Genomic DNA, 13,399 nt, shown 5'->3' on the forward strand with positions numbered 1-13,399 from the left:
CTTATAGTCCAGAGAATACATTGTATGGTTCTATTTGATAAAAAAAATCAAGTAAAATTGCTATTTGATTGAAATAAAACACTTTGAAAACAAACCATTATGATCAAAAAAATTAAATGAAGCAGTAAAATTTAGTAATATTATTTTTAATCAACTTAATTTAATCCATTAACCATTGTATTTATACTCGCATTATAAAGTAGTTAAAAGTTAAACTACGATATCATTTTTTTGCTATAAGATTTCAACAAAAAACTTTCAAAACAAACCATTATAACACCAGCAAAAATTTGTTATATTATTTTTAATCAACTTAATTTAATCCATTAACCATTGTATTGATACTCACATCACAAAGTGATAAAAAAATTAATATTTTGTCGTTTTTCAGAACAGATTCTTTCAATCTTTTGAGCTAAAACCCATTGTAAAAATCCATGGCGACAATAACCAAGATCAGAAAAAATGTCCTCTTTATCCTCCTGTTTTTGAATGTACTTTAGCTAATTGCTAAATATTTTTCAAGCATAGCAACAGATGATGACCGCGGTGCCTAATTGTCTTCACCGGTAAAAAAACGAAGCACAGCCAATTAATTTTTTGGTGACTGTTTCCCTGGCAGGTTACATCGAGGAGGCGTGTATCATCCCATGTCCGTCCGACTGCAAGCTGAGCGAGTGGTCCAACTGGTCGCGATGCAGCAAGTCGTGCGGAAGTGGGGTCAAAGTGCGCTCCAAGTGGCTGAGGGAGAAACCCTACAATGGGGGGAGACCTTGTCCCAAGCTGGACCACGTCAATCAGGTAGTGGACCAGCGATCATTCTTTAGAAGCATAGTTGAGATTTTTTTTTTCCCTTTTCCACCCATTTGTTTCCCTTTTTCAAATCTAGCATCTCAAACCTTTTAATGTTTGTCTGTTGCTTTTTTGCAGTGTTGTTTTTTTCCCAACTCCACACTGTGTTCCCTTCCATAGGAGTATAGTTAGCAATTGTTTTTCCCACTTCCACCCTTTCCTATCCTCTTTATCTCAGTAGCATTTTTTGTTTATTTGGAATCTTGAAACCAAACTCCAAATTTTGTTCAAGTTATTGCCCCTTTGTATTCTGCAGTTTTCCTTCTTCCACCATTTTGTTTTCCCTCTTCCACCATTTCGTTTTCCCTCTTCCACCATTTCGTTTTCCCTCTTCCACCATTTTGTTTTCCCTTTGCCAATCTAACATTCCACACTGTTTCTTTAATTTTTTCAAGTCATTTTTTCCCATCTCCACACTGAATCCCCTTCCATAGGTGGATAATTAGCAACTGTTTTCCCTCTTCCACCCTTTCCTATCCTCTTTATGTCAGTAGCTTTTTTTTGGTTTATCAGGAATATTGAAAGCAAATTCCTAAATTATTGCTCTTGTTGTATTCTGCACTGTTTTCCCTCTTCCACCATTTTGTTTTCCCTTTTCCAATCTAACATTCCACACTGTTTATTTAATTTCCTCAAGTCATTTTTCCCCATCTCTACACTTTGTCCCCCTTCCATAAGAGCATCATTGTTTTTTTCCCTCTTCCACCCTTTCCTATCCTCTTTATGTCAATATCTTTTTTTTTTGTTTATTGGGACTAATAACACCAAATTCCAAATTGTTATTGCCCCCATTGTATTCCGCAGTTTTCCCTCTTCCACCCTTTCCTATCCTGTTTATGTTAATATCTTTGTTTATTGGGAATATTGAAACCAAATTCTAAATTGTTATTACCCCATTGTATTCCGCAGTTTTCCCTCTTCCACCCTTTTGTTTTCCCTTTTCCAATCTAACACTCCACACCCTATTTGAATTTATTCATGTTTTTTTGCCAACTCCAGACTATGCCCCCATTCCAGAGAACCATTTCTTCTTCTCTTTAACCCTTTCATGTACTTTCCACTCACTTGTTTTGTTTCCCCGGCATATCGAAACTAGAAAAATGAAGCGTTTGTTCATTTCAAAAATATTATACGTCCAAACATTAAACACCTACAAGCAGCCAAGCTTTTTTTTATGACACAACGATGATACGGGTGGTGCAGAGAGAGGAGTTGATTATTAATGAGCTATTGGCGGAAGCCCACTGCGGTTATTGCAGTCCCTGCAATTTTTTTATTTTTTTTTGCTGAGCAATGACTACGCCAAACTTAAAGTGGCAACCTTTCCTTGCCCTTAACAGTAATAATAATGTTGCTGTTAAAAGCCTTTTGCTGTCACTACTGAACTGTTTTTTTCCCCTCTGTGTTCATTTTTTTTATGCCCTCTGCTGTATCGGACTTTTTGGGCGACCATGATGGCTGCAGGCTCAGGTTGGCTTTTTTTACCATTCTAGTTTTTTCTGGAGAATTTGAGGAAAAAAGGGTGTGGCTTAAGGTGTGGGTGTGACCTCCCCCTCTAGGTGTACGAGGTGGTGCCGTGCCGGAGTGACTGCAACCAGTATGTGTGGGTGGCTGAGCCTTGGAGTGTGTGGAAGGTCAGCAATGTGGACCTGAAGGAGAACTGTGGAGAAGGCGTGCAGACCAGAAAAGTCAGGTATGGAAAATATTGGGTGTTTATGTGTGTTTTTGTTGTTTTAGAAGTTAATTTGCGAGTTGAGATGTCAATGATGGTTGTTAGCATGTCAATTGTTTGTTTGTTTTTGTTTCTATAATAGCATTAAGCTAGCCGGTGGATAAGTGGGTAGCGTGTTGGCCTCGAAGTTCTAAAATCCAGACTTGAGTCCCAGGTTTAGACCTTCCTGGGTCAAGGCATCCACAAAAAAAAAATTGTAGAATCTTTTTGATGAAAAGAGCCATATAAAATTCATATTTTTTCAATGTTAATCCTTGAGAGCCAATGCTCTGTCCGAATTTAGAAGTCAACATACATTGAGAATATGTACCTTTTTTTACTCACTTCACTACTTTTAAAGTACAAAAAAGTCTCTGAATTCTTTTGATATTTTTTTTACTGCTAATCAAGGAGTATCAATGAGAAAATACATGGTAAAGAGTATAATGGCAAAAAAAATGATTATAAGGCACTCGGGGTAGTAGTATCAATGACATAATACAAACGTAACACTCACTGCGCTTTCTCACTCGCAGTTTCCATAGTTTACCTCACAGGTTAGTGGAGAGCCATATGCACCCATCAAAAGAGCCATATCCACCCATCCAAAGAGCCATATGCACCCATCCAAAAGAGCCATATGCACCCATCAAAAGAGTCATATGCACCCATCCATAAGAGTCATATGCACCCATCCAAAAGAGCCATATCCACCCATCAAAAGAGCCATATGCACCCATTAAAAGAGCCATATCCACCCATCCAAAGAGCCATATCCACCCATCAAAAGAGCCATATGCACCTATCAAAAGAGTCATATATGACTCCCGAGCCATAGGTTCCCTACCCATGTCTTATGATATCAACAAGAGTTTCTCTCACTACCAAAAGATACAAAATTCAAACATGGCGGCCAAAATGACATGCTGCATCTGCCAATCTTACATGATTTACTTCCATAACAATATTTTCTATTGCCCACCTTACAAAAATTACACCTTATGATTTCACCTTCTAAACAGATTTATGTGGTCATTTTGGGGGGTTTAACTTTATTTTATTGGGACAACTCTCCAAATTAGAGAATTAAGCACAATCATCAATCACTTCAATATGTGACATAACTGTTGCTGTTTTCAGGTGCATGCTGAACACCATTGACGGGCCCTCGGAGGCGGTGGAGGACTACTTGTGTGACCCCGAGGAGATGCCCTTGGGGGCCCGTGAGAGCCGGCTACCTTGCCCAGAAGACTGTGTCCTCAACGACTGGGGCCCCTGGAGCCGCTGCAGCCTGGTAAGAAAAATATTAGCTCATATTAGCCTAGCGTGCGTAGCGAGAGAGTCCGTGCATAATAGACGATGGAGGCTGGGGCCTTCACACTCGGCGAGGTGATAGATGACCCACGTCACCCCCTCGACACGCCGCCAAATTTCACGTGGCCGCGTGAATGTTTTGGCATTAATAACCACGGCGGGCGGCCCTGAGTGCAAGGTGTCGCTAAATCCTCTAAAAGTCTTAACGCTTAATCCCTAAATCTGCAAAAGCGGGTTATGAAGGGGAAAAAAATGCTCTTATTTGCGGTCATTGACGGCGAGAGATGTCCAATCTGGTTGGACTGGGAGTTTGTTTTTTTTGTTTTTTTACACTTTTTCGTATCTCAACTGGTAGTGGATGAATGTTCAGTTTTTTCGCTGCCGGAATGCAAGTTTAAATGGCTTGGGCGTTTCTATTAGCAAAATCAATGTAATAGGGCTGTACAAATTTAACGCCCTCTGCTGGCCATAATGTCTCTAGTTGGCATTAATGTAGCCAAAAACCAAATTCATACCATACTTGTTTTTTTCCGTATTTTATGTTTTTTCCGTATTTTATGTTTTTTTCGTATTTTACAAGTTTTTTCCGTATTTTATACTTTTTTTCGTATTCAATACATTTTTTTCCGTATTTTATACTTTTTTTCGTATTTAATACATTTTTTTCCGTATTTTATACTTTTTTTCGTATTTTATAGGGTTTTTTTCTGTATTTTATACGTTTTTTTTCGTATTTTAAATGTTTTTTTGATCATTTCAAATTATGCATGTCGTATAACAACTTTTATTGTAACCCAGTGGCAATAGCGATGTCCACTCTTATTTGTTTTGGGTGTTTTACAGCCCCTCCATCTTTTTTTAAATTATATTTTAATATTTCTTAATATATTCCTTTTGACTTTACTTTGTACTTTATACTTTTTACTTGAATGATGAGTGATGTCTATTAATACTTGAGTCCTTTCTCTCTCTTTATGTTTCATATGTACTGTTAACGGATGCACTTTTTTATATGTTATCCTATCTTGTGATGACCCCGCCCATCTGTCACATTTTTTTTAAGTCAATGTGGCCCCCGGGCCCAAAAGTTTGCCCACCCCTGGATTAGCGGAATGTACCAAGTGTGTAATGCGTCTATGTTTGAAATGAAGGAGAAACTTAGTTGCTTTTTAACCTTCCCAATCAAGGCGCTCGCTCAGACGTCGACGACATCCTTGAAACTTTGAGAGCCTTTTGGCTCTCGTCTATCCGCTCTGCCTTTTTGGTAAGCGTCTTCCGATATTGGAACGTTTCCCAGGAGGGACGACGCCGCTCCCGAGCCGGAACGCGTTTTCTCGGTTCAGGCTGCCTAATTGGACCGTCAGGCTCTTGAGTCGAGACTACAAAAAAAATAAGATAAAATGAAAGTTGGTGCTTTATATTTTGATGAAAACTAGATTTGCGGGAAGGCGAGCCGGCTGGGATGGATTTTATGTGGTGGGTTCACACAGGAAGCCAAAGCTGAAGATGGTAAAAGTTGCATGAGGTTGTTTAGTTGCTTTCAAAGTTAATTGGGCTTGCTTGTATTGGTGGCAATTGGTGGAGTTGGTAGTTTTTTAGATGTTAGTCAGATAGTGTTTTGCTTGGTTTTTGGGGAGGTTTTTTGAGGAGAGTATTTGGTTCATTGGTTGGTTGGTTTTATGGACAGTAAATTAGGTATCTGACATACGAGCAATTTGAGATACGAGTAAAAAAAATCACGGAAGTCAGTGCGAATGGTATATAGTACAGACATGGGCAAACTACAACCCGCGGGCCAAAACCGGTCCGCTAGTCCTTTTAATCCGGCCCGTTGACATTGTCCAAATAATGTTTTTTTTTCTCCCCAAGATGGCGCCGTCACACGGAAGCCAGTGACAGTAGCTCTGTCCACTCTTATTTGTTTTTCTTGTTTTACAGCCCCTCTCTCTTTTTTAAATTACATTTTAATATTTCTTTATACATTCCTTTTGACTTGACTTTGTACTTTATACTTTTTTACTTTAGTAATGAGTGATGAGTATGTTAATACTTGAGTCCTTTTTTTCTGTTTATGTTTCATATGTACTGTTAACGGATGCACTTTTTTATTGGTATCGTATCCTGTGCTGACTCCGCCCATCTGTCAAATTTTTAAAGTCAATATGGCCCCAGGGCCCAACATTTTTGCCTACCCCTGATATAGTACTTCTCATTGGCAAGTGGTAGTGCGTTATCCTATTGTGAGGACATTTATGTGCATCATTTTCGGAATATTTTGAATGGAATACAAAAGCAAACAACCCTTGATAGGTTACATCTGAAAGTCAGGGTGGAGGCGGGGCTAATAGAGCTAACCCGGGAGAAGAAAAATATCAAAATTTAAAACAAAATTTGAATTAAGTGTAGTGAAAGGTTAGATTAAATTTATTTTTTAGTGTCTGCATTGTAATTCAAGTTAATTTCAATTTGTTTATGTTATGTTACTAGCACGTTACCATGCAAAAAGTGCCTAATTTTTTATCTTAAAATATTTTTCATGTTTTTTCCAGCCATGCACCAAAAACAAAAGCCGCATCCGGGCAGCCTACACACTCCGTTCACCCAGCGTGGGGAGACTTTGCCCCGATACCAACGAAGAAGAAGCCTGTGGCCTCAACCTCAATTGCTTCAACTACTTCTACAACATCACAGGTAAAATCCCTCACACTCCAAACGGCTTGGACGTCTATATGTTGGAATACATATCTTGGAAAAAATATGCAAAAGAGCGCATTATTCATCAAAGATTTGGCGCACCATCATTTCGCATTTTTTACTCCCAGCTGGAAAACACACACACAAATACACACACACACTGGTAGTGTTGTTGTTGTTGTTGTGCTTTTTTATACGAACTGGCTGCTAAAAACAGACTTAGTTGTTTTTGTCGGTAGCCTCCCTGATGTTTCAGGTGTTTATTTATTTTTTTGTAGGTAAAGCGGGGCGCCTGCTGAGGTTTAAAAGCAGCCCCGTTGTTTTATTTTTGGGAGAAAACAGTTAACACACGGCGAGTCAAACAATTGGATGCCTGCCATTCTCCATTTTTTTCATGTGGTTTATTTAACCCAGTGTGCCATTTGGAATACAAAAATATCATTTAAAAAATATATATGCTTAGTATTTTAATGAATGAGGTCTATTTTTTGGTTGATTTGGAATTTGGATTAAAAACGAGGGAAAGGCAAACCATTTTTTTCGATTAAAAAAGGAGAGAATTAATGTTTATTTTTATTTATTTATTTGTTTTTTGGTTGGAAACAGCTGTAGATATCATATTTTTTGTTTTAAGTGTTGATAACATTTCAGTTTCGAATTTTCTTTTTAATAGAAAAAAATCTTGTTTGTGGACATTGTTGACATTACATTTTTTGTTCATTTTCCATCATTTTCATTTAAAAATGTTGAACAATATGAAGAAAAAACTGTCAAAATTCTTTATTTAGTCCAAAAAAGGACAGAATTTTTTGGATGACATTGTCATGTATTAGCATTTTGTTCTTTTTACGTTACATGCAGATTTTTCCTTCAAAACTTTTCTAAGTTTCCTAACTTTGTGTATTTTTGCATTCGATTCGACTTCATCACAAACAAACACCATCAGACACCCCCCCATCCCAAATATTAATTTATATTTCCCTCCAATACTTAATTGCCTCCATTATAGATAAAAACTTTCATATTTGTCATTACGAAATAGCCACATTCATTCAAAGTTGATTGACATTTTTTTAATCAACTCCCTAGAAACCAAACAACAAGAAAACAGACTCTCCATGACAAGAATATTAATATCTTTATGTTTACTTATTTCAGATTGGAGCACCTGCCAACTGAGTCCAAACGGCGTTTGCGGTCCAGGCGTCAAAACACGCATGTTGGATTGCGTCCGAAGCGACGGAAAATCGGTCGACATCAAGTTTTGCGAAGAGGCAAGTCACCCATTTTCCATTTTTATAATTTTTGTTCCTTCCACGAGAGTAAATTATCGCACGGATGTCTTGGGCCGGGGAATTGTAATCACTCCTAACGAGTTGCCGCTTCCTTTTGATTGCGACGCCGTTGAGAGAGCTCGCCACGTTCGTCGTGGGACTCGTGAAGCACACGCAAAGCCTTCTGGGAATTGTGTTGCTGTTAATGTACTGGTGTCGTTTTAGGAGGGGGGGGGGGGGAGTCAGGGTTGGTCGGTTTGGTTCATGGACAATGTGATATTCGGGTGATGGAATTTATTTTTTGGGCCCGAAATGTTATGTTAAGTTAACTTGCCGCTGTTGACGGGGTTAGGGTGTATCACTATAGGAGAAGTAAAGAGTAATTGATTTTTCACCCAAAAAACGACGTAGTATAGTAAGGCTTTTTCCCTTGAAAAAGACCAAAAACAACATAGTATAGTAAGGCTTTTTTCTTGAAAAAGGCCAAAAACGACATAGTATAGTAAGGCTCTTTTCTTCGAAAAAGGCCAAAAACGACATAGTATAGTAAGGCTTTTTTCTTGAAAAACGCCAAAAACGACACAGTATAGTAAGGCTTTTTTCTTCGAAAAAGACCAAAAACGACATAGTATAGTAAGGCTTTTTTCTTGAAAAATGCCAAAAACGACATAGTATAGTAAGGCTTTTTCCTTGAAAAAGACCAAAAACGACATACTATAGTAAGGCTTTTTTTCTTGAAAAAGGCCAAAAACGACATAGTATAGTAAGGCTTTTTTCTTCGAAAAAGGCCACAAAACGACATAGTATAGTAAGGCTTTTTTCTTGAAAAACGCCAAAAACGACATAGTATAGTAAGGCTCTTTTCTTCGAAAAAGACCAAAAACGACATAGTATAGTAAGGCTTTTTTCTTGAAAAAGACCAAAAACGACATAGTATAGTATGGCTTTTTTCTTGAAAAAGACCAAAAACGACATAGTATAGTAAGGCTCTTTTCTTCGAAAAAGACCAAAAACGACATAGTATAGTAAGGCTTTTTTCTTGAAAAATGCCAAAAACGACATAGTATAGTAAGGCTCTTTTCTTCGAAAAAGACCAAAAACGACATAGTATAGTAAGGCTTTTTTCTTCGAAAAAGGCCAAAAACGACATAGTATAGTAAGGCTCTTTTCTTCGAAAAAGACCAAAAACGACATAGTATAGTAAGGCTTTTTTCTTGAAAAAGGCCAAAAACGACATAGTATAGTAAGGCTTTTTTCTTGAAAAGGACCAAAAACGACATAGTATAGTAAGGCTTTTTTCTTGAAAAATGCCAAAAACGACATAGTATAGTAAGGCTTTTTTCTTGAAAAAGGCCAAAAACGACATAGTGTAGTAAGGCTTTTTTCTTGAAAAAGACCAAAAACGACATAGTATAGTAAGGCTTTTTCTTTGAAAAAGACCAAAAACGACATAGTATAGTAAGGCTTTTTTCTTGAAAAAGGCCAAAAACGACATAGTATAGTAAGGCTTTTTTCCTCGAAAAAGGCCAAAAACGACATAGTATAGTAAGGCTTTTTTCTTGAAAAATGCCAAAAAGGACATAGTATAGTAAGGCTTTTTTTCTTGAAAAAGGCCAAAAACGACATAGTATAGTAAGGCTTTTACCCTCGAAAAAGACCAAAAACGACATAGTATAGTAAGGCTTTTTTCTTGAAAAAGGCCAAAAACGACATAGTATAGGAAGGCTTTTTTCTTGAAAAAGGCCAAAAACGACATAGTATATATAGTAAGGCTTTTTTCTTGAAAAAGGCCAAAAACGACATGGTATAGTAAGGCTTTTTTCTTGAAAAACGCCAAAAACTACATAGTATAGTAAGGCTTTTTTCTTGAAAAAGGCCAAAAACGACATAGTATAGTAAGGCTTTTTTCTTGAAAAAGACCAAAAACGACATAGTATAGTAAGGCTCTTTTCTTCGAAAAAGACCAAAAACGACATAGTATAGTAAGGCTTTTTTCTTGAAAAAGGCCAAAAACGACATAGTATAGTAAGGCTTTTTTCTTGAAAAAGGCCAAAAACGACATAGTATAGTAAGGCTTTTTTCTTGAAAAAGGCCAAAAACGACATAGTATAATAAGGCTTTTTTTCTTGAAAAGGGCCAAAAACGACATAGTATATAAGGCTTTTTTCTGTAAAAAGGCCAAAAACGACATAGTATAGTAAGGCTTTTTTCTTGAAAAAGGCCAAAAACGACATAGTATAGTAAGGCTTCTTTCTTGAAAAAGGCCAAAAACGACATAGTATAGTAAGGCTTTTTTCTTGAAAAACGCCAAAAACGACATAGTATAATAAGGCTTTTTTTCTTGAAAAATGCCAAAAACGACATAGTATAGTAAGGCTTTTTTCTTGAAAAACGACATAGTATAGTAAGGCTTTTTTCTTGAAAAAGGCCAAAAACGACATAGTATAGTAAGGCTCTTTTCTTCGAAAAAGACCAAAAACGACATAGTATAGTAAGGCTCTTTTCTTCGAAAAAGACCAAAAACGACATAGTATAGTAAGGCTTTTTTCTTCGAAAAAGACCAAAAACGACATTATAGTAAGGCTCTTTTCCTCGAAAAAGACCAAAAACGACATGGTTAGGGTTAATCATTTTGTGTTGCCCAGGACAGTCAATCATGACTTTCTGTTTTAGATGTATATTAAAATTCTTGATTTTCCCCCTTTTTAAATCAATAATTCTCTTTTCATTGTGGCGCATTTTCAATTTATAAATGTTCTCTTGTTGGTTTTAAGATGTAGTCGTATTAATAATTTTTCTGGGCTTTTTTCCCGTAGTTAAACTTGGAGAAAAAGTGGCAAATGAACATCTCCTGCGTGGTGGAATGTCCCGTCAACTGCCAGCTTTCCGATTGGTCAGCTTGGTCCGAGTGTTCGCAGACCTGCGGTTTAGACGGTAAGTCATTTATCACACTATTCCTTGAAGAAAAAGGTTTATTTTAGGTATTCATTAAGTTATTATAAAATCTAAATGAATTGAAAAATGTTCTAAAAACACTATTCAGCAATTAAAGTTCAAATTCATTTGAAATGAATCCTAAAGAATACGACATTGTATAACGAAACAGGGAAGTACAATCCTACCAAAATAAAAGCTTCAACTCAAATTTGAACTATAAAACAAACAGTCATGCAATATATAGTATAAACAACAACAACAATGGATGCCTTTATCCAACAAAAAAAGCTTGGGTATGATTTTTTTTTCAATTTTTGCTGTTTTTCTTTTACTTTTGTGCTTTTATTTTTTTAGTTCCTTGCAGTACACGTGTGCGTGGGATGAAAGGTGTGTGTATGAATCCACTATTGATGGAAACAGGGTCACTCAAACGTGGTCTCTTACGTAATCCCGCCTATTTTTATACCTGCTCTCATGGGTCATGTGATTAATGTTCCAGATGAACTCAACAGGAACATTTGTCTGATTGATGAAATGATGAAAATCAAAAAAAAAATGAGAAGATAGCTCAAGCAATTAAAAAATAAAATGACCGAGACAACTCACAAAAGATTTATAGTGCACACTGGTGGTTAAAGTTAGCTATTACAATATAAATCAGAAAAAAATGGTAGTAATTTATGTATTGTCGTTACAGTTCGGATGACATTTTTTTGCAGATTTTGAGGGTGCATACTGTGGATATTCTTTTTTTTTTTTTTTTTACAAAAGATTTATGTTTTTTTTTTGACATTAACAGTGTCCATCTTGATTATTTTCTTGCTTAATAACTGTTAAAAATAATTAAAAACACTTTCTCATCCAAAATTCAATAGCAGTTGTGCTAATTTACACAGAAATACAAATAAACTACTACACATTCATGAAAGCACTGCTATAGAACGGCCACTAGGGGTGCCCTAAACACCATAACTAACAAGAAGTGCTGCAAAATCAACCATTGCAATCAAACATTGTCAGTTTTTGATCGTTTTTGCAAAGCTAGTTCAATCAACTTCTGTTGTTGTTGTTGTGTGACACTTCGTTCGCCGGGGTGCCGGAGGCTCTTCTTCAATATCAGTTGCTTCTTTGTTCCAGGCAAGATGTGGCGTCAGAGAACGGTAGTGCAGGCTTCGCAGGGCGATGGTCGGCCATGTTCTTCTTCCCTGGAGCAGTGGAAACCGTGCCCGGTGCGGCCATGTTACAAGTGGCGGTACAGCGCCTGGTCAGAGTGTCGGGTAGAGGTTAGTGACTGTTTATTTTTGTCTTATAACAATGGTGATCAATTGATATTTATAAGGTGAAGTGGTGGCTTTTAAGGAAATTGAAGCTTTTTTGAGTTGCGCCTCATAGTGCGGATAATACAGTACATCTTACATTTGGGCCCGGGGGCCACATTGACTTAAAAAAAATGTGACAGATGGGCGGGGTCAGCACAAGATAGGATACACATAAAAAAGTGCATCCGTTAACAGTACATACGAAACATAAACAGAAAAAAAGGTTTTAAAAGTATTAACATACTCATCACTCTTCATTAAAGTAAAAAGTAGTATAAAGTACAAAGTCAAGTAAAAAGGAATATATTAAGAAATAATAAAATGTCATTTGAAAAAAGATAGAGGGCCTTTAAAACACGAAAAAACAAATAAGAGTGGACAGCACAAGATATGATGCATATAAAAAAGTGCATCCGTTAACAGTACATATGAAACATAAACAGAAAAAAAGTACTCAAGTATTAACATACTCACCACTCATCATTAAAGTCCAAAGTATAAAGTACAAAGTCAAGTCAAAAGGAATGTATTAAGATATATTAGATATTATATTTCTTTTGCCGTTTCAGAGTGTGGTGTGCGGACATGGCACTCGCTACCGAAATCTGACGTGCCTGGTGTCGGATGGCGGTGACGGCGGCGGCGTGGACGACGGTAGCCAAGTGGACGAGGAACTGTGCGGTGCTCTGGAGTTGTCGGTGGATGGAGATAAGAGAATCCGCTTGAAGGAGGCTTGCACGCTTCCCTGCCCTGGTGAGTGCTTCAATACACTTCCACGTCCATTGCGGTTTTTATCATTGGCCAATGCCGAGTGGCCGTTCCATACATTGGCCATAACACAGCCCTTTAAGAAAAAAAAGCCTTATTATACATAGTCATTTTTTAAAAGAAAAGAAGTCTTACTATACATCGTCATTTTTTAAAGATAAAAGCCCTGCTATACATAGTCATTTTTTTAAAAATAAAAGGATTACTATACCATGTCGTTTTTAGGGGGAAAAGCCTTACTATACTATGTCGTTTTTTAAGAAAAAAAAAGCCTTACTATACTATGTTGTTGTTTTTTAGGGGAAAAAGCCTTATTATACTATGTCGTTTTTTAAGAAAAAAAAGCCTTACTATACTATGTTGGTTTTTTAAAGAAAAAAAGCCTTACTATACTATGTCATTTTTTAAAGAAAAAAAGCCTTACTATACTATGTCGTTTTTTAAAACAAAAAAGCCTTACAATACTATGTCGTTTTTGAAGACAAAAAGCCTTACTATACTATGTCGTTTTTTAAAGAAAAAAGCCTTAC

At 36.8% G+C, this 13,399-nt stretch overlaps 1 protein-coding gene across 1 annotated transcript in view; it reads left to right on the forward strand.

Annotated features, from left to right (window-relative positions):
• The window catches only part of thsd7ab (thrombospondin, type I, domain containing 7Ab), a 70,175-nt gene that overhangs the window by 49,989 nt on the left and 6,787 nt on the right, over window positions 1-13,399 (forward strand). Inside the window, exons 15-23 of the mRNA XM_077721038.1 lie at window positions 623-801; window positions 2,317-2,322; window positions 2,412-2,545; window positions 3,704-3,857; window positions 6,427-6,568; window positions 7,730-7,845; window positions 10,662-10,779; window positions 11,920-12,065; window positions 12,671-12,854. Coding sequence (XP_077577164.1) covers window positions 623-801; window positions 2,317-2,322; window positions 2,412-2,545; window positions 3,704-3,857; window positions 6,427-6,568; window positions 7,730-7,845; window positions 10,662-10,779; window positions 11,920-12,065; window positions 12,671-12,854 — 1,179 coding nt within the window. The remainder of the gene's footprint in view (window positions 1-622; window positions 802-2,316; window positions 2,323-2,411; window positions 2,546-3,703; window positions 3,858-6,426; window positions 6,569-7,729; window positions 7,846-10,661; window positions 10,780-11,919; window positions 12,066-12,670; window positions 12,855-13,399) is intronic.

This window comes from Stigmatopora nigra, chromosome 7 (assembly GCF_051989575.1).
Source record: "Stigmatopora nigra isolate UIUO_SnigA chromosome 7, RoL_Snig_1.1, whole genome shotgun sequence".
NCBI lineage: Eukaryota > Metazoa > Chordata > Actinopteri > Syngnathiformes > Syngnathidae > Stigmatopora > Stigmatopora nigra.